The 25,742-nt window shown below is 33.0% G+C and overlaps 1 protein-coding gene across 1 annotated transcript in view; it reads right to left on the bottom strand.

Moving 5' to 3' along the window:
- Positions 1-1,462: 1,462 nt before the first annotated feature.
- The window catches only part of LOC108766770 (uncharacterized), a 65,773-nt gene continuing 41,493 nt past the window's right edge, over positions 1,463-25,742 (bottom strand). Inside the window, exons 3-4 of the mRNA XM_018516264.1 lie at positions 14,008-14,045; positions 1,463-2,798 (exon numbers count right to left, since the gene is read on the bottom strand). Of these exons, the coding sequence (XP_018371766.1) occupies positions 1,893-2,798; positions 14,008-14,045 (944 nt within the window). The 3' untranslated portion in view covers positions 1,463-1,892. The remainder of the gene's footprint in view (positions 2,799-14,007; positions 14,046-25,742) is intronic.

Below are 25,742 nucleotides of genomic sequence, written 5' to 3'. Positions count from 1 at the left end.
CTTTTGTTTGTCTTTTGTTAGATAACATGGCAGTCTTCGCCGTAAATTCATCCTGGGTGAAAGTCGTTCTGGAATTCTACGGAAATTCTGGCACGACCTCTCCACTCCAATACTCTTTATTTCATAATCATTGCAATTGGCAAGAAATGCGTTTAGAGATTTTTTTATCAAATCACAATTTTATCATAAATTTTGTACCTAAACAGTATGGAGAAAAATAATTAACGTATTTTTATAATCAATAGTGAATACAAAATGAGCAGTCTTTATTAGTTTACTGAATATATGTATATGTGGATTTTCACATATTTAAAGTATAGCCGATTAAAATTAATTTTTCTGATGCACGCAAAGCCACGCGTATTTTGTGTAACGTTTCACATAAAAATGCGATAGCAACCCGTTTCCGCTTTAGCTAAAACATTAAAATATAGAAGAGCACATTAAAATAATTTATTTCTAATAATACCGAAGTTTTTTGTAAGTCTATTCAACGCTGTCAAAATTTTGTTGCGTGTATTTTCGCAGGTCTACGTCTTTTAGTTTCTTATTTTTACACTTTCAACATCCAAATTGAAAACTATGGTTTTTTTTACAGACCTATGTTTTTTCGTTTCTTATTTTTACACTTTTAACGTCTAGAATAAAAACTATGGTACATTTTAAAGAAAGAAGAGCAACGAATGTAAATGTAAAAATTGTATCTAAGAAAAACAGATGTCATGCATATTCTGAAGTATATCCTATGTGCTTACGCGTTTTGCATAGTTATAGGATATTAACGAGGCTGCGCGCACGAGCCTCGTGGTTTTAGTTCGAACGCAAGTGTCGTTGGTAAGAGTTACCGATTCCGGAATCGGCTTACTCGAGCGTAACGTTCACGTACGAGCAAGTGAATTCAATCAACGTAAAAGGTCTCTGTGAATAATCGTTGCTAGTTAGCTTTGCAAGCGCCTTGCCGAAACGGGACAGTTTCTCCAGAAGGTGTTTGTATGACCGGCGGAACATATATAGCACCACATGGAATTTCTTAATCGACGCACTATAGGCCCGAAAAATCTTATATTTAGGATCCTTCAAACTCATGCGGTTACTAGCTTAGGAAATAATTTAAACATTAAGACCACGTGCGTTTTAGATCTAACGATTGGTCAATAAACAGGAACGGCAGTGCCTTGTATTCTTAACGCTATTATCTTAAGATGCTATTAATTAATTCAAATTTTCGCATCGCTCAGGAAATGATATAGAAGTTTTGTACAGTATTAAATTTATCTTCCGGAGTTGACGAAATCTGTTCAAAATCTGTAACACAGTTACTGATACTAAGTCTGTAAGATTCATTAATTATTATGTGTTGATTAAAAGCATTAATTAATTTCAAGAAATCAATAAAAATGATGTAACTTGTATATGAAAAAAAAATGAATACTATATTTATTTTGATAATAATAAATTTGCAGATGTAATATAAAGAATATAATTGAATGGATCCAACAGACTCACGTCAGCTCCGGAAAATTAGAACAATAAACAGACATTTTCGCTTATCCCTGTATCGATACAGAGTGTCTTCGGAATTCCAGTAATAGGAATTGTATATACCGTCTAACCGGCGACGCGTCGCGCGTTAATTTCAAAATACGATTCTCCAGTCGCCAGCTTTTCGGCTTGATCGAAAAGTTCGTATGCGCGCACAGTATCATCCGCACATGAACAAAGATGCGAACCTTCTATGTTCCTGTTGCACGTTTCAGTACATTCTCCTCCAATAATAGAAAAATGACGCTTTTCAGACTTTGGTTCTGATCTCGAGGCCAAATTCCGCGTTTGGGAGAAATCCCGAGGTTTGCGTCCATATTAACATACACTTTAGCGATATTTCTTTACGCTCAGCTGAGAGCGAGTAGCGGTTCGACGGACATGCGAGATCTTCTGGCTTTGTCCTCCTCGTACTGTTTCATCTTCATAAGCTTCACCTTGCCCTTGCTCTGCTTTTTCCTCGGTATTTCCGTGGACACTTCTTCCTCGTTAGATCGCTCCTCTTCTTCCAACATCCTGAGAGTCTCGATGATATTTCTCGGTTCCGTGACACGTCCAGTAGAACTGCCGTTCTTGTTAGCGTATACTACCGAAAGATGTGAGAAACTGGACTTTGGCGGTGCCGTAATGTCAGCAAAATCACGGAAGTTTGCGAAGAAGTCACCGCCCCGAATTGGCTGCGGTTTTGGGTTTCTATAATACTGCGCACGACCACGATTATGATAGTACGGATTGTAAAGACTCTCATCTATCGCGTACTCGTCATTCTCTTTATCCTCCGGATAATAAGTACCTCCGCGGATCACGCCGAAGTTACCTGATCCTAGTATAGAGTGTTGATCCTTAGTACTCGCGGCGGTCTGATAATTACGATCGCGTTGGAAATAGCCTAGGAATCTGTTAGGACGATATCGCTGCTGCTGTTCCGCAAATGAAAGTCTGTGATTTCCAAAGAGTTCCGCAAAGGTCGGGAAGAAATTTTGACTTTCGGTTTCTAAACCTCTGTCCACATCGGCAACCTGTGTATGATCCGTGTTCTTTGCCTCCTGATCTTTAGAAGTTTCAGGGTTCTCAACTTCGAATGATTTCTCGTTATTCTTGTCGGTAGTATCGGTTAATGTCTCGTTTTGATTAGTCTTTTGTGAACTTTCCTCTGTACGATCTGGTGGCGAAGTCGTTGCGGATTCATCCGGCTCCATATACATGTCGGAATCGTCATATTCTTCGCCTACCTCTGACGCCGACGCCACGGAGTCCTAAAATACAGAAAAAAGTTCCCCCTTAATTATACAGGAAATATTAACGTCGTCTTTCAAACAATAAACATCAATGCGATAGGGAGAAAGTCCACACACATGTAATCAACGCACAAACAGAAAAATGTTTTATGAGTCGCTAAAACGTACTCTCCTAAATTCAACAGCTTGTTATTCATGAACTTTCCTCGCGCTTTCAAATGTCTTGTTACGTATATCGAAAATCCGTGTACTTAATGAGCGAAATAGTCGGTTCACTTTAACATCAGGAAATTGATTTTAAATCAACCGTTACGAATTACCTACCACTATCAATGGTCATTCATGATACAAACATGACAGAAGAATATCGAATTTTCTGTTATGTAATTTTTAATATTTTAATATTATTTCGAAGTAGTGTTTTTACATACACACACACACACAAACACATACACACACAAATAATAGCTTTTAACGTTAATTAAATTATGTAATAATGGTGAATATGCGTTACGGAAATTAAACAAAGACTAAATTAAAATTTGCTTTTTTATTGCACTCATACAGCATTAAATACAGAAATTTCCGAATCTGCATTTTTCTGATTCGAGAAAATGTTCTAAAAACGCTGAATAGATACAAATCGAAAAGAACGGTTTTTATTGAAGTAAAACCTAAAAATTTAGCTAAATACAGATCTGAAAATAATTTTGTTAAACTATAAAAATAATTATGTAGGAGAGAGAGATGCTCAAGCTGATTACTAGAGTATTAAAGTTTTTTGCTCATTATATTTAAATTTTCTATATAATTATTTTGATAGTTCAACAAAATTATTTCCAGATCAGCGTCTATCAAACGTTTAGATGTTGTCCATTTTGTGTGTATAACCATTATATACCGGAACTATCACTTTCTATAACATTCTCGGAATTTCGTAGTATCTATAATGCAATGGAGGCTGCAGTGATTAGAGATTATTCAAGCTTGACAGGAAAGGTTTCAATGAATGCGAGGTTCCCTTTCGCGGAGTGCATCAGCCGAGCTTGTAGGCCAAAGAGAGACGGCCTGTGTGTTCAAGCAGTCCACCGTGTCCTCGCCTTGACATTTAAGGCATCTTCATGCCAGCGACCGCCTGTGCAAGACTAGTTACCATGAGTACGTCATGATTCGTGCGTTAGTATAGCGTCTACATATATCGTTCCACAATAGTGCGTTTCGATTATGTACGGTGCACGCATATGCTTACGCGTCGCGATCGATGGTAACGCGAACAAAACGCATAGACGGTTGTTGAAATCAGTTGCAACACGTCGGCGACACGCCTAGCATTGTTATGAATATGTCAGGTCAGCACTCCGACATAACTGTATCTGCTCGATTCTCGATATTATAATACCTCACTGTCGTATCAGAGTTATCTTTATAAACGCAATATCGCGAATGAATGTACTTGTATCTTAAGATTTGTTTCTTGTACACTTTAACTCAAAATTCGTTAAAATACTGATAAAACTTTTAATCAAACAATGACAAGTAATTATTTTTAAATGAATAATGATGGATGTTAAATTTTTTGTTTGTTCGTAATGAAACGTTGAACTGTTACATATTCACAATAAAAAATAAGATTGCAAATTCAAAATAACGCGGATTTAATTTGGTATATAATTTGATGAGAGTCCGTTATTGATCCAATCTAGAGAAAATTGATAATGTTAAGACACACACACACACAACACACACACTTCTTACGTATCTCAGCAAGACATTCCTGATTTATGTATTTGATGTTAAAGAATTAGTCATTTTATAATTATTAAATATAAAGCGTCAAAATGTTTAACAAAGAATTTATATGTATACAAAGCAGGTATTTACATTTTATCTCTTATAGGTGTTTATATTTTTTTTATTTTCTTTGTATTATGCGCATAAGCGTTCCATAATATTGCTTAAATAAGAATAACAAACACGTAAGGTTTTGCAATAAAGCGATTATAAATCAATGGTTCGCGAAAAATGTTTTGACAGGAAAGGATCGTATAATAGCCTATGGCCACTCTGAATGTTACATGAACTTGTAGACAATAAATTTAACATACACCGGCGAACGCAAGTATGATGGATGCCTCATCGTGGTTTGCAATGAGAAATGAGCGATAGACCTGGCAAACGAGGTACTATGCATGCAGTTTTGATCGTATCAGGAACGAAATAACGTGTCGCAGTTAATCATCCTGATATAATTATAAGCCTTCTTCAACTAATATAATTAGGTGGCACTATCGTCTTTGTAGCAAGACAAATTGAAAGATTACCTTTGCGACATTATACATTGTGTGAAATTATATAAATTTTTCATATTGCGCGGAACAATTAAATTAAATTATATTAAATTTTTCAATTCAAATGTGTTCATTAATCTCTATTGGTGTAATGCAATAATAATTTAATATTTATATTATTAGTAATAACGAATTAATGATAGCAATAATGTATAATCATTAACTTTATTATAATTAAAAAGCAAATTACTTGTAATAATCATTTATTTTCAATCAAATCTCTCTTTGAAAACTATGTGGCATGATTTAGTGTGAAATATTATGAAATAAAAATCTGAAAAATATATAAAATAATAATCCGTGAAATAAAAAAATAGAAACCTTTATTCACTTAATTAGATTTATTATTTCGTCGATTCTGTTTCAAATTCAAATTGTAATTGTTTAAAATAATAAATACACATAAAAATTTATCATCATAGAGATAGGAGACGTAAAAATAATTTTGCACATTATCATGAAATAATACAAAAAAATTAAATGACGAGAAAATGAGTTATAATTATACGATCAGAAAACATGATTTAATTTACCATTTAGTTAACCATTAGAATGATTTGCAAGATTAATGTTATAGTAAAAGTATCAGCAATTTTTTTTTTCGATATAGATCTGAATATTTCACAATACGTATATTTATTAGTTCTTTGAGAAATGTAGATTATTATTTCTGAAAAAATATAACATAAATATAAGCGTAATTGCATTTTAATGAAATAGATAAAAAGACTATATGCAAATGTAATTGTTGATATATCGTGTATTCATGTCACATTATTAGGTAATAGTGCTTAAATAAAAAGTTTTAAGTCCTTTAACCTCGAAACAAACATATCGGACATGCTCGATTAGCGATAATAAGAAAGTTATAAAACAAAAAGACACATTAAAATTGTTGAACATGATTATAGAATGTAATTAGTTTCGCTATTTGCACACTTGACATATATGCTGGGCAAAATGATTATTAACTTAGGAATTAAAGTGTTACTGATAAAATAGCACGCGTTTGATCAGTAAGTTCTTATAGCTGCTTGCTTGGTCACATAAACGTATTATCTCTTTCGTCATTTTATCCCAACATTTTAATGTGTAATGTTCAAACAGGATTTGAAGCAGCACGAAAGGTTTAATATTCTCTAGAACGATCGAGATAGATTAAGAAGAAAAAGGGAGAGAGGAAAGAAAGGACACGCTATTATTACGCGATTACAGGACGCAAATTAGTCTTGCAACGCGTTCTTATATTATATAGGCAAAATGCACGCGCGTGATACACCTGCAAATTATTGTATTATCTTGTCGATGTGCATGTGCTATCCAATTAGCAGGATAGCGTCTCTACTCTCGGTTGGTATGAATTATATATGAATTAGGGACAATCAGTACACGCAGCCGCGGGCTATACAATGGATCGAATAGATGATCCGTAATTCTTAATGCAGCGCGAGTCATTGTACTATGAAGAAACTTAAGCTTCATTATCGAAGCACATACATATGTTGTGATACGCGAAAGTGTGATATTGCAATCGTGGGGCAAAATCAATGCAATGTATGTAATAAAATACAAGCTAATAATTTATAATGCCTCTTTTAATTATCCATTAAAGTCCATCGTTTTTCTTTCTTGTTTAAAAGATTAACAAAATATAGAAATAAATAAGATTATTGAAAAATTAATATACTACAAAATTGTACTAAAATATTAAAAACTTTTTAGTCATTTTTTTTACCATTAATTATCATTAACTTTTTTTATTTCAATTTTATATATAAATATTTTTGTGCTTAAGTCTATCAGTTTTTAGAAATAATTATGAGATGTGAGAAGCAATACATGAGAGAGAAGCAAGAAGGAAAAGTCATCTAATTTATCTGACAATTGTATCATCGCTCAGGTGTAAATCGAACAATGGTTGGCGTTAATAATTGTACAGATAACTATCTTATAAATTAATATAAAAGAAGAACATGAATAAATATTTAAATGCAATTATATCTGAATGTATCTATAATCCGTGTAAAATATTCATGTGACTACACAATGTTCGATTAAGTTAACATAGAAGATATCTTATAAATACTGTATAATATTTTTATTTTACATTAATTAAAATGGAAAATTCTATAAAAGTATAAGGGTCACTACAATTTTTGAACAATCGAAGTTGACAAAGAAAAGTTATTACACATAGTTACAATTATATGTAAAAATTGGTTTTTTAATCATTTTAATAATTTCTATATCACAGGTGAATTTAATTTTAATTACTTAAAGTACATTTTAGCTCATTTATATTAAGAAACCATTTTCACAAAATAATTTTTAATTGTTATGTTCTATCGCTTCGATTATAATCTCGAATAAATCACATAAAATATCTGCTTTCATAAATAATTTCGATATATTTACGAACTATCAATAGTGAAAGTTAATAATCGCCTCTGGTCAATGATCGCTGATCGGTGTAATAATTGCATCTTACTTGATTCTCGTGATTATGTTTCGAAGGATAAAGTTACACGGAGAGGATCGTGTCTCCCTATTGCCTTAAGTCTTACTGTGTAAATGATAATACGATAAGCGCACAGTAGGCCGTTACGTCAAGGCCAAGACCAACCGCCGCGTAACAATGAACACCAAGCGCCCTATGCTGTACATTCCGACCAAATGTAACGTTATAGAAGAAATATCTGGACAATAAATCTGGACAAAGTAAGAATATGCGACATACATGTACAACTCGTTTCGATAAGTATGCAGCGAATGATTAGCACGCAATATAACATGTCAGTTAAAAAAATACGTTATTAAAAAATATCTATTTTAGATCATTTATAATTAAACTGTAGATGATTTGTTTTGTATGTATTGTTTCTGACCTGTATGTCAGAATTTAGAATATAATTTTATTTCTGATTTTTGTGCCGTGTGTGTTGTAAAGCCTACTTTACGCACAGTTTATAATTTTCGTTAGATGTTTTAGGGTATTTGGATATTCTATGTATATGCATTTTTTCTCCATCATGTGAAAATAATATCCTGCATGTAAAATGTATATACATTTCATGATATAGATATACATTTCGGTACATAATATGTATATTCATTCATGTATTTCAAGTGTATATACAGTGCACAATATTTAATGCATATACATTTCATATACATGATATGAATATACATTTCGGTACATGATATATATATCCATTCGTGTATTTCAAGTGTATATACAGTACACAATATTTAATGCATATACATTTCATATACATGATATGAATATACATTTCTGTACATAATATGTATATCCATTCATGTATTTCAAGTGTATATACAGTGCACAATATTAAATAAATTTACATTTTATATACATGATATGAATATACATTTCGGTACATAATACGTATATCTATTCATGTATTTTGTATGTATATACAGCATACAATATTAAATAAATTTACATTTCGTTTACATGATATGGATATATATTCTGGTACGTAATATATAACAGAGTGTTTGATAATTCTGCCGACAATACTCGTGGGCAGGTAAACCGGACTAAACTGACAATGAGTCGAAAAGTCCTCTACCATTTTGCAATTTTCATAATAGTTAACACATATCATAAAAATTGCTAAAAATTGATTTTCAATAATTTTTTATTCAAATACTATCAACTTTACAGAAAAACTGTTTGTGTGTGTGTGTGTGTGCAAGAAAAAAAAGTTATTTATTTTCTTCTCGTAGAACTCTAAGAATTTTTTTTAGAATTTTTTTCAGAATTTTTTAATACCGTATAATTTTCTCATGTTGGTAAAAATAAAAAAATCCAGTACTAAAAAATTGATTAAAAAATCTGAAAAATTCCTTGAAGTTTTATGAACATTAGGATATGTGATGTACGTATTTCACATATCCTAATGTTTTATGGGTATATACATGATAATGTAAATTATATACATTGTATGTACAAATGTATATACAGAGAACTTCTAATATACAGGGTGTTACAGATACATACTAGGCAGTACGACGAGTTGCGTGGTAAACTTTGCATGGGCAGACGCGGTTTTATAGACAATGACAGTGACTTTATAACATAAACTTTATAATATAAAGTCACTGTCATTGTATAATGTATAAAGTCACTGTTATTGTCTATTAAACCACGCTTGGCCATGCAAAGTTTGCCGCGCAACCCGTCGTACTGCCTAGTATGTATCTGCAACACCCTGTACGTCATTGTGGTAACATATGTATATATATACCTTGTATGTACATTGCATAAAAAAATATATACATGGTACATGTAATATACATGGTTGTACATACATTGTATATATTATGTATATTTAATGTTTTGTAGGATATATTAACCCTTAGCACACATCTTAGTTTTTGGCACTTTTACTACACACATTGGGTCTTTCGTGTTCTGAATTAATTTTCATCACTTTTACAATTATATAAAAATTATTAAGCGATTTTTACGTATATTTTGACATCTTTAGAAAATATTTGTAAAATTGTATATTTATAACACAAATTGTATATAAATTGTTATAACTAAACGTAGTTAACAAAATGAAAAAAGTGCACTTGTTCATACAAAAATGTAAAATTCTAAAATAAAAATATGTAAAGAAAAAATATGTTTCAATATATCTTAAAGTTGACATTCCAAATTACAAAAGAAAAAATAGTTCAAGTGTCGACTTTACATTATAAGTTATATAATTCATTCTTTTAATAAAAACGTTTTAATTGAGAAATCATCGTTATATATATTTAGTTGCATTTAAAAAGTGAAACGCGTATTATGTGATAAATCATTTATTTAACCTTTACCGTACTAATATGGGTAATTAGTGACCGAGCGATTCCTGTTCGTGCAAGTTTCTTGGAGTCTTTCGGTAATTATAAATTATATTACATTTTATTATTTTCCAAAATAAAGAGTCAATATTTATTCTAGAAAGTTGAAAGTACGTTGGTGAATTTTTAGAGAATTTTTAAATTATTTTGAAGAGGTGAAAAAACGAAGAGATTTGAAGTGACCCTTGATAGTATGGATGAGGCACCAAATTGTAGATGGTACGGTAAGGGTTAATAGGTCTATTTCTGTGACTGAACTAGTGTACACTTTTGGAACTTAAAGTGAGATAGGTATACATTTGATATTTGTCGTAAGCGAGAAAGATAGTTCTAGTACAGTCTCTAGTACAGGAACAGACAAAATATAAAAGTAAAAAACATAATAATTCGTTCGTACCGCGTTAAATTTGCTGGTGAAACATAAAATAATATTTTATTCAAAATGTACTGCATAAAACGAAATAAATTTAAAAAATTAAAATATATTGTACCTATATATAAAATATGTATTAAACTCTACATACATAAAATATAGGACATAAATTATAAATAAAAATGCATTATATTTTACCTTAAAACATCTAACAAAAATTATAAACTGCGTAAAGTAGGCTTTACACAAACGGCACAAAAATCAGAAATAAAATTATATTCTAAATGTATGTACATATAATATGACGTCATGGCCGGCGCGCGACGAAACATTCGCCGCTCGGCGCTCATTGTTTACAGCGGCGCGGCCTTGACCTTGGAACGTAACGGCCTTTTGTACATACACATTCGTCTTATCATTCGTGCGACGTGATTCGAGTCGGAAGGTGGCGAGGCGTGTTCCGTATGTCGTAACATAATTTTCCTACGAGGCGCGATCGAGAAGAGTATACGATCAAGGGAAAACGCAATCATTCTAAATAATTAATAGCCGGATCGTACGATTACTTAATTCTGTCCATAAATATGTTACGCGATAAAAAGCGACACAGTGGCCTGTGGCCAAGCTTTAATCAATCATTCGTTCTTTCTTACGATAAAGTAATAAGTTGACTACACTACGTCGCCTCTTAGGTTGTTCGAAAACTTCGCTTGAGTGCCCTTAGTGCGTCATTCTATCTTTATCGTAAAACAAGGATAAAATAGCACACTCAGGTGAAATCTCTGACCGCAGTCTAAGGGGCTCCGCACAATAAAAGAAACAGGGAACAGAAAACAAGAATTTCAACCTATCAGAAATCATGTATTGTGGAATACGCAGTGTGTATTCCACAATATATGATTTTTGATAGGTTGAAATTCTTATTCTCTGTTCTCTGTTCCGTGTTCCTTTTATTGTGCGGAGCCCCTAATTCCTGCGCGTAGTGCGTGGCTATATTCAGTCAGCAGGAGCGATCACTGTCGACGAATGACGATTCGTAAGTGTATTGAGGTCATTCGAGGTACCGAAGCTATTAATTCTTACGAAGGCAGATTTCGCACGATATTACTTGCCCGAGATCCGAGCCGAGATCGAAACGATAGGAAATGACGATTGATGGCAATTCCCGTATCGCGTTTGAGATCTTTGTAATGATTTTTAAATGAATTACTTTGCTCGATATAAAGAATTGTTACTGGATTTGAATATACGCGAACTGTATATATGGAGTAATTTAAAAACCACAAGAAAGCACGATAATGGCAATTCATTAATGAGATACGTGTGGTTTACGATTCGTCTAATAGTAAGATTTGCGTGTTCGAAATACGTGCGATGCCAAATTTTGATCGTATACTCTCGAACGGTCCGTCTTGAACTTGTCAGTCGTTAATCTAACCGACGCGGCGCTGCGTCAGGCGTCGTCTACAATACACGGAGTAAAAAGTAAGAGTAAGAAATTGACCAATCACAGTCGATTATTCTTCTCACATTCGACTGTGATTGGTCAATTTCTTACTCTTACTTCTTACTCCGTGTATTGTAGACGACGCCTCACGTTCTGACCGTTCGGAGTGAAGTTGCCGTGCGACGCTATTTTCACTATTCGTCAATCGTCAGCCATTATTAGAACGTTGCGTGCAGTGTTCGATACGTGTCCGAATCAAGTAGTGTCGTAAGTGGAGTCGTGACACATGGAATCAGTAATTATAGTGGTTTAATTTCGCGTTTCAATTTTGTCGACAATTTTGCAACGTAAGTTTCATACATCAGTGATTCGTTAAAGCTTACCTCCGCGCCGATCAGTTCTCGAAACATTGCGAGGCGTCGGTGTGTCTTGTTTGATAAACACATTCCGAGCGAATCGCAGCGTATCGTTCTATAGTTACTTCGTCTGTTTCTTTTCCCATTGCTTACTTCCGTCTCGATACGTCGCAGTATGATAAGTACGTCGTATGCCATTGATATCGGGAGTGTCGTTCCAAATGACGCGCGATCGTCTTATTCTGATAATTAGCGCGAGTTGTTAATTATCTAGTTTTCGCGAGTAATTTTGAGGAAATTTGAGAGGAGGAGGAGGCCTGGAGCGACAGCGGAACAACCATGAAGTCAGTGTTTCACAAATTATATGTTATTTGTGTTACTATTACATCAGAAAAAGAATCTTTAATTTCTGTTTGATTTCTGATCACTCATTGGGACGATTTATGTAAAATAGATTTTTACTTTTAAAATTTTAAATTCATTTTTGAAAAATTAAATTTGAACTTTTTTCTGAAATTATATATATTAATTTTATATATATATACACAATATAAAATTATTTTATGAAATATTTATTTGAAAGGCAAATAAAAAATTCAATTCGCATAATAATTATTTTTCAGATATAAATATTGGCGCGAGTGTTAATTACCGAGTTTTCGCGAGTGTGTGGTTTGAAAAGAATCTGAGAGGAAGAGGAGGCCTAGGAAGCATCCGGCAACGGCGGAGCACCAGATGAGGTGAGTATCTCATACATTATTTCAATTATTTGTGTGTGCTACCTGTAGAGAAAAAAATCCTTAATTTCTATGTAATTTTTAATCATCTATTGTGATGATTTGTGTTAAAAATAAGAAAGTTTACTTAAAAAATTTTTTAATTCACACTTAAGAAATTGAACGTGAATTTTTTTTGAGAAAGTTACATAATTATTTTATGAAATGGTTATTTGAAAGGCAAATAAACTTTTTAGATATGAATTATTTTGCAAATAAACTTTTTACATATGAATTATTTTGAATCCAAATATGATTTAGAGTTTATATTTATGTATTACAGATACAATTCCGCTGTTGCGCATCGTATCGGTGAGTCACGAATAATTTTTTATTTAATTCGAGGTAATGAATTTGTAAATATTACAGATAGACGTGATATTTCATAGATTCATCGTCTTGAAATGGATGGGCTGGGATCTGTTAACGTAAATGTTTAAGCCTAGAATAATCGCCTGTCGAAGCAGTTGTACACGAGATTACCCAAACCGTATCAATAACAAATGAATTGATATGCCTCTAAACGCAATACGGACTTACGCATGAAAATTCTACGCGATCATCAATCAAGTATTAGAAAATTATTATTATTATTTCCAATATTTTCGGATTAGGATTTTTTCTTAATTCAAGTCGATCTTCAGAATATGTTATAAAAAGTATCGTATAATAATAATAATATACTGAAAGAAAAGATTGGCTGCTGCAACAAATTAGATGGTAAAATATAGCATAGCATTTTTAATTGGCTGGTCAATTTTTGGTTGCAGCAGCCAATTTTTGATTGCGTTAGCCTATCCGCAATGTTAATATAGAATTTCGATAGGCTAACGCAATCCGAAATTGGCTGCTGTATCGAATTAAAAATGCTATGTCATATTGAACCAATTTTTTCCTTCAGTTTATTGTTATATAATAGGATATTTTGTGTATATGTCTCACGAATTTTTATCAATTTTTAAATATATGAATTGTATTACGGTAAGACAATTATATATGAGGAAGAGGGAAGTTGTTTCTTTTTATTATTCTGCGAAAATTTTTCTTACCTCGTGTACAACTGTGTCCTCGGGAACCGGTGCTCCATCTGAAACAAAGAACAGGTCTTTGTGAGAAAGATTGCATCTTACTGGTAGGATTATGTGCGACATATGCGCAACATGGTTAAATTGCGGGTACCGATATTTACGACCCAGTTATGCACCGTGGGCAAAGAGCGAGATATTTCTCGAGAGAAAAACACGCAGCCAAGAGGTATGTAGAAGCGACTTCAATAGTCGATATCGAGAAACTCGATAAAATACACGATTTATTAATTGCATCTATTAATGATTACCCTCGATAAAAGCGTGAATAGATCATCGCCCGCATGCAGCAGTTGCATGTTCAATCGCGATTTCCAAGAAGCTTCGTGGAATATCTTGAGAATGCCATATCGATTTATTATATTGGCAGTTACAGAAAGATACCGTATAGTAGAATATGTACATACAATAAATCGAGTATTTACGCTTTCATTTCTTATGGAATTAAGAAGTATATCTGAATTTTGTGCAACCGACGTTCATTTTTTTTTACATAAGCCGCTTTATAACGATGTTTGAATTATAGTACAGTGCTTTTTTAAATTATTTCTATGTTGTAAACACAGTACTCGCAGTCTCCTATAAAATGATACGTTTTATTATTGCAATACGAAAGGGATAAGTTTCTACGGAATATAAATTGGAATTATTTTGTCCGTAAAACCGGCTATTTTTGTTCTTGAAATAAATTCGTTTATTTTAATTGATTTTTATAATCGTAATCTTTTTGTTAACGTTTAAATGTTAAATTATACTTACGCTCCTTTTGCAGATTATCGGTCGCGTATAAATGAAATTTATTTAAAAATACATGTTATGTAAAAAAGATAAGAAAAAAGATTCCGCGTTGTTTCGGTCGAGCATCTATAGTCGGGCTATTATTAATTAATCCGCGGACATCGAACTTCCTTGATTAGTTTGTACCTTACCGACAGGCGATCTTACCGTTTCTTTTATACTCGACACAAGAGAAAGTCAATTACGTCGATGACAAGTCGACGCTTACCGAGGGTTTAGTGCGTCTCCAGAGATCCTTGCGCAGAGCGTGTATAAAGTTAAGACCCTTATTTCCTCGGCTCTGCTTGTCAATCGGTGTCTGAGACACATGGCACCGGGTTGACAACGCTTCCGACATTCCCGTCTTTTTTTTATCTTCACAAATCTCACGAGCGCACTGACCACGGACAGTTAACGTTATGAGTGAATTATACCAGAAGTAATCGTTTTTAATGAGATATACGATATTTACGTAATACGACTAAGCAACGACTGTAATAAGAAAATCACCCGCAATGCAATGCAGATTAGTTCTGTGAATACGCATATTTATTCTCGCAGTGACTGACTCGATCTTTTCATATTTTGTTTTTTTTTTCAAAGCACTGTCTTGATTTATCCAGTCGCTCATTCGCTACGAAGGCTATCCGATTTTCGGATCGCATCGAAAGGAACTAGCTCAATGGACTTGTTAAATCACGGTCTGTCGACGGTATTTCACCACGCCAATTACGGCTCGCCGCAATGTAATGAGGCACCAACCAGCAATTTGTTGGTGTGATTCCGCGGGATTCTCGTAATTTATCGTGATTAGGAATCACGGGCCTTGACCACTTTCCGTTTTGATCGTAAAGAGAGATACAACACCTTTGATACGTATAAAAAAAGAGAAATTTTTAACCAAATATTGTTAAAAAATATTTGACATAGCAGTAATATAATTTCAAAATAGACTGAAATGTATGAAAGAAGTTTGACTACAGTTTGACTTATGAATAAAACGATTAATAAAACTACTATGATATTTATATTGAATAATGTGGAAAAATAAAAATATCGTAATTCACGTTTAAATAAATATTAATAATATTCGTTTACTAATTTAATACATATCAATAATATTTGTTTAGTGCAGGAAATATGATATTACTTGATATAAAGTTTGTATGTATTTTTATGTTATTGCTCATTAAACATAAAAAAATTGTTCTGGTTGTAAAATTTGCAAAATTAGCTGGAACAATTGAAAGTAATTGACATAATATTCGTCAAACGGAAGTGTAAAAATATGTTCTAAGCAATAGAGTATAAATTTACTCCGGTATGCATCGGTTCTTTCAAGTTAGACTGAGCATGAAAATGTCAATTAATCGCTAATAGTCTATACATTCACACTTGGTTTCGTTTGCTACATTTATTTTCGTAGAAGAGATCTGCATTGAGCTCAGCGAGGAAACGTTGCATGATGACACGGCAATCGGTCTTCCTTAAATACGCATGACTTACTTTACTTTCTAGTGACGAACCGCGAGCGCTTTCTGCATAATAGAACAATCAAGTCCGGGTGACGAAAGGTACGCAGGCTCCGTGTTTCGTACGTAATGCGATTCTTGAGTAATAGTTCAAGCTGTTGGCTGTTACTTTCGACAATGCCGCTGCGAGTTGTTGGATCCGAGAATTAATATTGTGCATTTTAAATAAAATATATCGTGTATTTTTTTTTGTCCACAGATTGTACGAGCATTGCGGAGTTGATATTCGTCGCTTCCAATCATGTATTAATAGATTCATCGTCTATGCTCTGATAGAAACTCATTCAGTTCATATTTCTTTTACTTACTAATTATATATATCGTTCCCTTATTTTAAAAGTAACACAACTAAAAACATGTGGTTTTTTAAATTATTACTATGAATAAGTTAAGCAGACTTCTACCAATCATCAAAAATAAACTAATCGTCCGGCGAATTGCACTTGTGTTGTTCTTAAATTTTTAAAGAGATTATAATTAATACCTTCTACAAGAGTGACACATTTTAAGCTGTCTCATTTTTATGAATAAAAAAGAGAGCCTTCTATTTTTGTTGATATTATTTAATTAGTCAATTTTGTGTGAAAAATAGTTTTTTCTTTTTATAAAAAACTTAATTTTTTAAGTTGTGATGCTTTTGAAGAGAGTAAGAGGACGATATATGTATATTTATCGTAAGAACATTAACACACACACATATATAATCTTATTAAAAATATGTTAAAACGCTAGCAAGTTCTAATATGAAATAAACATTTCTCTTACATGAGTAATTATATTAATATATATGTCTATATCCAGAGAACAGGTTGCTTCGATTTAAAGAAAGTTTTTGGTTTAACCGTATATAGCAAAGAAACTTTCTTTAAATCGAAGCAATCTTTTTTCTGAGTGTACCTCGATATTTTTACGCCTTTTATAAGAGAATGCACATGTTACTTATTATTAAATATTAATTTGTCGTCTACATGGCCCATTTTCCATACCACCCAGCAACAATGGAGATGATACCAGTGCGGGAACTTTATTTCCTCGTGTGTGGCATCGTCACATTCTCAACATTGTCCTAACAACACCATTTGCAACATAGCCGGAGATGACGCTTTATTATTGCGCTCGCTTCGCGTGAAAAAAAAATATTACGCAATCATAACTTGATGAGAGTCGATAAACTTCGCAACATCTATATATTGCTATACGATTTATGACGATTCTTTTATTAATCGAAACTTCTAATTAACTGAAATTTACGTTATGTATTTAAGAGAACATTCTTTTGCAAAGGATAAAACGATTGTCATAGTATCGCAATGTAATGCAATATAGTTAAAGTAAGCTTAATATCCGCATTCTCAATAAAAACAATTATATAATTAAGCGAATATAATTGGAGGTTATGGTTTATGCGTAACTAATGTGAAGGCACTAAAAAGTAGGGTTAATGATAATAAGAATCGATTTAGAAAAAGAAGCAATTTTTCATTGCTACGTAAACCCAGATTGTATTATAAGTTTTTATTTTGTCTATTGAATGCTTTTCTATCCGGTTGCATGTTCTAAGCTACCACTTGTTATTTTGTGGGATTTTTAGTTCTAACTATGATTAGGAGAAATTAGCATGAAGTTAGTACACCATATTTTTATTTGTGAGTTTTTGGTATGAAAAAAATGTGGAATTTTTTTATTTTTATAAATATCTGTAGAACTATATGAGAAGTATTGCTGTGGAACTGTCATTTTTTATATTAATAGAATGTCATGCTAATTACACAAGTTAGATTGTATCTGTAAAGTTAGTACGACATTCTATTAATGTAAAAAAAATTATGACAGGTTCAGTAGCACTTCTCATAGTTCTACATAGTTCCTTATAAAAATAAAAGAAAAACTTCTGCATTTTTGATACTAAAAGCTCAAAAATGAAAATATGATGCGCTACTAATTTCGGGAATCTAGCATCTCCCTCTAAAATACAAAAAAACAAGATAAATATTACTAATTTTGAAAACAGTTCCCATTACTTACTACTCAAGTACTACTATATAGTTAATTTAAAAACAAAATTCGAACGGTTACCAATTTTTAATATGGAAGAAAGCACGACACATTTTTCTCCATGTCCAAGTGTTGTGCTATCTTCTATATTTAAAATATAAAAGTTGATAATTGTTGTACTACTGGAGCTATTATTATTTTTATATGTTAATAGTAATTTCATAGATCCGTTGGAGAAACTTTCTAAATCTATGATCAACTATCAAGTATTTTTATATTTACAAGAAATTAAAGTTCTTAAATATTATGAATGTTTTAATTAATTAATTTATATGTTTTAATACTCTCTTTAATGTACATACTAATTTATATTCCATAAAAAAATGAATAGTTATCTTGATCCGTACAAATGGTTATTGTTAACGATTATTTAATATTTTTGGTAAAATTATACAGTATTGTAATTTAAAATTTATGAAATATAAAATCTGCACTATATCTCAAAGTAGCTTAGAATAAATGAATTTGTAATGCATAAATTTTTCTCGTGCAACATTCATGAGATTACATGCTGATGCTGATTAAAAAAACAAGACATACTAAGGCTTGCCGTTTTCCTCTTCAATATAACCGTGCACTTACAATTAGAAATTGTAATAGGTACGCGAACGACATAATCAAATCGCAAATCAGGGGTTTCAAGATTCTAACGGGTGTACAGACAAGGAAGTCATTACCATCGGCCGAAGTACGTCGCTCCTCATCTTGTTCCTTTTTTCGCCCTAGGTCGCGACAGGAAAAGACGCGGATTATTACGTGAAAGAAGAATGAGAAGAAAACTTCGTGTTGAGTGAATTTAAATAGGAGACCGGGTGTTTCCTGCTTTCCAACTTTTCGAAAAATCAATGATGACGGGTGATGCCGTTGGCAAACACGTAATTAAATATTCCATAAGATATCGCGAAAGATACACGTTTTTCATAATTAATCAATTATTCTAATCTAACTGAGTAATAAAGAAAGCAGAGATAAAGTGTAACTTTAATGTCGAAAGGAATAGATTTCGCACTAATGTATCTTTTATATTATATTATATTATACACTCAAAATAATTACAGTGATGTAACTATTTATAAATGTAATTCACACGTGTATAAGAATTAAACGCTGATAAATATTCGAGCGTCTAAGAATGAGCGATATACTTCGATCCGTTGTAAGAAGTGGCATCAATAATGGTTAATGAGACAGGTGCCTGGTTTTATATTCTCATCTTAAAGATTTCGACATAAGATTTACCCGACCTAAGATAAGTCTCCTTTCTCGTGACGAATCTGGCATATTCTAAAGAACAACGTTACCGTGCACGAGCTACCTCATTAATCGATCCCATAATCACGAGTCTTGTGTACCGGCATCGTCATCTCGACGTCGATAATTAAAAGAACAAGTTACATAGAGCTGAAGCATTTCTGAGATTGTTGCACGAAGTCGCATCGATATAATCTTATGCAATCTTTTGCATTTCAAACGCCTAACGGTCTCCAAAAATAATTTATAACTGTGTATAAAGTTTATTTATTTAATATTATATTGGAAATTTTTTTGTTTTGTTTTTAATTTAATTCATTAGAAAAAAAATCTGATATACATATTGCATAAATAACGCTTTATATCTGTAATTTTCATACATATTAGTTGCTTTCCATTTACATCCGATTCTCAGATAATTCTCACTTGTGACGCCATAACTCAGTTGAATGCGCGTTCCTTTTGCATTCTGACAAGTGAGATTCAACTGAGTTTTTACTCATAATCTGCACAAGATCGAGGCCATGTGCTTTAGTGAGCCTCGTAAACTCACTTCAAAGTGAGGTTATGAACCTATGTTGACATGTGATAACTTTTTACCAAAATAAGCAAGTAGTGACGTCATTAATCTGAGTATAAAATACTCAGCTCACTTCAGACTCAGTTTCACTTGTGTGTAAATGGAAAGCAATTATTAACATCATCGTTATTTCGTTACTATCATTATAAATTAATATTAATTCAATTTTTAAGATGCTTTGATTGACTTTGTTCGTAATGTATTGTTAATTTATATTGTAAAAATCAGTTAGCAAAAATTGCAGATATTAAAATGCAATAATCAAGCATATCATGGGAATCTCACGGTATAGAACGTGGGAGTTCGAAACTGGCCACACCTTTATCTTTGTTGAAAGATTGCGTTAAAAGGATTGCCCAGAGGAGAAAGAAAGATAGAGAGAAGAGTACTCGTCTCTCGAAAATATTTCTTGAGAGTGAAAGCATCCGGTTCGCTATATATCTTCAAAGCAGCCCCGGTTGGCGCTGCACGTTATACATAGTAGCAATAGCCTCGCAAGGGGAACGTGACGACTTTAAACTTTCGTTTAATTTATCGCAGCATTGGCGAGAATTCAATCATGAACTTTCTCCCGAAGGGAAGTCTCGATGAGATCAGCAAACTGTTTAACGCGTTACTTCCTTTACGCGAACTCTCTTCCCTTTTATCGAATGTTACTTTATATCTGGCATTGAACGACAAGATTTCACCACAGTAGATTTCACCATTAGATTTTCGATAATACGAAAATAAGTGGAAACGGGATAAATAGTGAAAATATACTTAATAGTTTTTGTCTGATTCGAGGTTAAAATAAATGATAATGATGATTGATAGCGGACTTGAATGATATATTCCTCGTGTCTCCCGTCATGCCGGACTTTGATCAAGACACATGCTCCTATCAATTTGTCCGAAGTTGCTTAAAAAATTTCACTTTATCCGGAGGACATAGAGATCTTGCAAGAGCAGTACCGGCGTTAAATTGAGAGTACAACGATTCTTTTGTGATACACAACGCATAATCAAAGGCCATTACATCGCGCGCGTTGTAACGTCCTAGACGTTTGAGCAATGCTTTATCATAGGCTGACACGCTACTATACTTCATAGAGATCGGATCAAATGTCTGTGCGATTCGTCGCACGGATAATAATCTTGAGTTTCGGCGTTTTGAAATTTTTAGAAGAGAGACAAAGATCTCATAGAATTCTTTTAAATATTAATATCCGTGCAAAAAAAAAATACGAGAATTTAGATACGCGAATTGCGTTTGCCGCACGATATAACAGCTGCATATTATGGACCTCCGTTTTTCTTGCGTCTCATGAAATATTAATATTAATCACCCCTTTCGTAGGTGCGTATTATTCGAAAGTATACTATTACAGATGCGGTATGACAGCGCGTTTATTCTATTAATCGCTAATATATACATGATATACGTAATAGTGGAAAGGGGGAAACATTTCACGAATATATCATTAACAGCAGCAATTCCGTATTATACTTAGACGATAACATAGCTAGGCAATAGCTTCTTATTAAAAAAATAATGGAATTTAAGGGCAATTACTTGAAAATAGCGATTTTTGACTATGTGAATATTAACACTTAGCTGGAGGAGATTGACCTTGACAATGCTGTCAATCCATTTAGTCAGTGTTCTCTGGCGACCATGGTTCGATGCCACTTTCACGATTAGCAGAACTATGTAATTATCTTGCTGCGAGATTCCTGTAAAACTTGTTTTAGAACTCGAATATGCAATAAACAAGGAGGATATCTCATCGCTCGCGGTTATAGAAATCAAGATTAAACAGTTTTAAAGTCTAAAATGTATTTATCAAGGTCGCCACAAATATTTATTTTAGTAAAACGAGAATTAAAAAATCGAGAGAGAGAGAGAGAGAGAGAGAGAGAGAGAGAGAGATGAGAGAGAAGAGAGACATAATTTAACTTTTGCGGCACTCCATTGTAATTCTGATTATATCAATAATCAGATAATAAAATTATGATCATAAATTTTTATTTTCTACAGTATATTTATTATCTACAATATGATTACATCTAACAATATGGTAATACATTTTATTGTCATGTTCCGGAATAAGTAAATACTATATCACAACAATTAATCGAAGATTATTCTAGAAAAAAAAACAATTTGCCTTCGGCTGAGAGGCATTCAAAACGTTATTATATATCTATTACTAATAAGTTACTTTATTATGTAAGTGAGACGTCTAAAATTAAGGTGCAAATAACTGATTAAGAAAACTTTTAAGATTCTGTCAATAGAAAAAAAAGTTTGGTAAACTTTTCCTTTAAATCACACTCTATTTTCTTCTAATCGATATTTAGCTTGCTCTAATTATCTTTAATATCTCTTTAGGTTATATTTTATATCTATATTACATTTATATTATAAATTTTTATTTAAACAATTTTACGATCAAAATTTTTGATATATTATCAATGATAGAGAGTATTATTTATATTAATTTAAATTTTCTCTCTATTGATTGATTAAATTTTATAAATTTATACCTCTGTGAAGATTAACGAATTAACTTTGTTTACGTCTCAAGACTAATAAACTAATCAAAAGAATCGATGATAGAAACCGATGCAGTTTCGGTATATGTCATCGAAATCGCTTCCTTAACTTTCTCTTCCTCTTTCTTTCTCTCTTCGTCGTGATGTACTTAATTTCCGGGTGTCACGAGATGTGTATATTGAACACGATGACGAGAATTCTCGGTTCTCTCCCGCAAAGATTTTTTTCGGTTAACGACGCGACTTAAACATAAATCTTTGGGAATCGTGATTCCCATCGGGCACAATTGTAGATCACTGCGATCTTTTCGACGGCTGTTCGGAAGAAAAGTGGCTACTGATTATCCCTCATCCCGTCAATTCCACGCCATAAGATTTGTATAGAACTTAGATCGCTTGATTTGTTCCCTGCAGCAGGTTCTCTTCTCGCGATCAAGAGACACGTTAATGCCGCTGTGTAAACTGCAATTCTCGTGCTTAAGAACACAGTCCGCTTTCATAATCTCCCTAAGGCTAATTGTGGCTTCATTATTTTCTTTTTAGTTTCTTCTTAGGAGAACTTTCTGTTGAAAGGGATAGTACTTCTCCAACACGAACTTTATGTAGCATTATTTTTACAAAGAGACCTCTAAATGGAAATACATAGAGGGAGCTATATAAGTTTAATGAGAAAAACGTATTGCATTCTAGGACGTTGTGGTTTCGAAATAACCGATAGTTCTTCGCAGTCATTATAGACCTTCGTGTGATGCGTATCGTTGGCAGGCAAACAAACATGATTAATGAAAAAACATGATTAAAGTATGAGTGTATGGGAAGGACATAGCATCCTTGTTACCGTTTTCTTCCTGCATAGCTAATTGTTGGTGGGATCTAGAGCGCCTCGATCATCGGCACAAGGACGTTTTGATCATTAAAGTTCTGCGGTAACCAATTAGCTCCGAAACGAATGGTGAGCTTCGATACATGTCTCTGTTTCTCCCGTTATATCTCATTAATCAAAGTCACACTTTAACGAAGATGATGATTTTCGATAATACATCTTTCTCTAGATAGATAATTGTCATTCTTAATGTAGCTTCATGAGAAGGAAAGTGATGGCTACGAGTAGTTTACATTTGTTAGACAAAGATGTTGACGAAAGATCAGCGATGCGTTAAAGAGGCTTTTCATCGCGTTGTGATTTATGCATTTGTGGAATACTATCGTAGAAATGCTATAATCGGAAATATTAAGATAAATTTATATTTTAAAGTCATTTTTGTTATTTCTCAAGGTTAACTAATCCTTATTAATGTACGCATAATATGCATTTTAAAGATTATACACATAAGACTTTAAAGAGCTATTAAATTTTATAGTTAGAATAATTACATTAGTTTTATATTTAATTTTATAATTATGAAACACTATGTATAATAAGACAATTTGTATGGCATTCTGATAATGCATTGTGAATTATTCTGCATTTGCACATATAATGTTTCTTAATAACCACAAAGACAAGTGTGACATGATGACATGATTTACATGAAAAGTTTATACTATATAATAATAATATATTGGAATATTTTAGAGAAAATAAAAATCAATTAATAAAGAAAAAAATAAAGAATAGCTGGATTAAAATTATTGCTTGTATAATGTTTTGATATGCAAAACAGTCGCTATTTAGATTTAGAATAAAGCGTTTATAAGTAGGAAGACGATATTATTTATTATGCCCGTAAGCTATATTGCATCAACCTGCGCCAACGCAATAATCAATTAGCGGGCATGGCGACGATCTAGGGCAATAGTGGTTAGAAGTTCAATAGTTACTAAGCATTAAAGGGCATTATCCGGAATTAATGTCCTGCGTGATCGAAAGTCGACTGACTAATAATCAGTCATTTTCTTTATTGCGCTACATACAGAGGCGTAAATGTCAACCGATCGATTTTAACTGAATTATTCTCGAAAACTTAATAGACGGAATCGATAAAAGTATCGGCAAAATTATTTCAATACAGCAACGCTGAGTAGTGCGTAACATTGCAAATTATCATGTGCTTCCAATGATAGATAAAACAAATTTTATTGAACGCGTTTCGAAATACCTCGCATACCTCGTTTTACATATAGCAACGTTTGTCTCGACAATCGCCGAGAGACGTATAAATGGATAAGCATCTCAGCTACCACTCCGTCGACATTTTATTTTTAGCGCGGCAGGGTTTGCATTGTGCGTCTCGTTAGTTGGTGTGGGTGGTGTAAATATGTACATTGTTCACCGAAGTTGAATGATCCGTGAAGTGTAGGTGGGATATGTCGTCGAGGCTACCGCTTGATTTGCAGCCATTCGAAATGTACCCAACGTATTTACGCGTGTGAGCGTTTCGCCTATCGATTGTGCGCGCAGGATAATAGGCATAATATGCGTGCCAAGGTTCACGAGTTACGCATAATCATGTGACCCGCGCGATAGCGATCCCGTACTTTACACACGTGCAGAAGCGATGCGCGCATTGGTCATCGCCGAGAAGCCGTACGTACTTTCACACGCGATCTTGCCATCTTTGGCGTCCTTGCCGATTTTTTTTTTTTGCGCGGTTAACGGATAATAAGCGGTAAATTTATGCCACTCGTTCATATCCCGATGTGCTTTCGCGACCCACAATATATCATTTTAGAGATAAATCTACTCGGTACCGAGAACACACGATATATTTGGGATAGGATTGCCGTGACATCGTACGCAGCGGAATATTACTTATTATGTCACTTTCGACATTATCAATTTGATAGTAAATATTTTTATTGAAACAAAATAGTTCAAAATATTTTTTTTTTAAGTACGAAGAAAGTTTGAAATATGTATAAATCATATATATACACAGTAAAAAAGAAAATGTTAATTTTAACATTTTTTACATGTCCCAGGAGATCCACTCTAAATTTTAAGTTAAAGTAACTCATTCGTCTTG

This window comes from Trachymyrmex cornetzi, unplaced genomic scaffold, assembly GCF_001594075.2.
Source record: "Trachymyrmex cornetzi isolate Tcor2-1 unplaced genomic scaffold, Tcor1.1 scaffold62, whole genome shotgun sequence".
Classification (NCBI taxonomy): Eukaryota; Metazoa; Arthropoda; class Insecta; order Hymenoptera; family Formicidae; genus Trachymyrmex; species Trachymyrmex cornetzi.
Note: the sequence above shows the minus strand (reverse complement) of the source record. Positions and strands in the feature narration are given on the sequence as shown.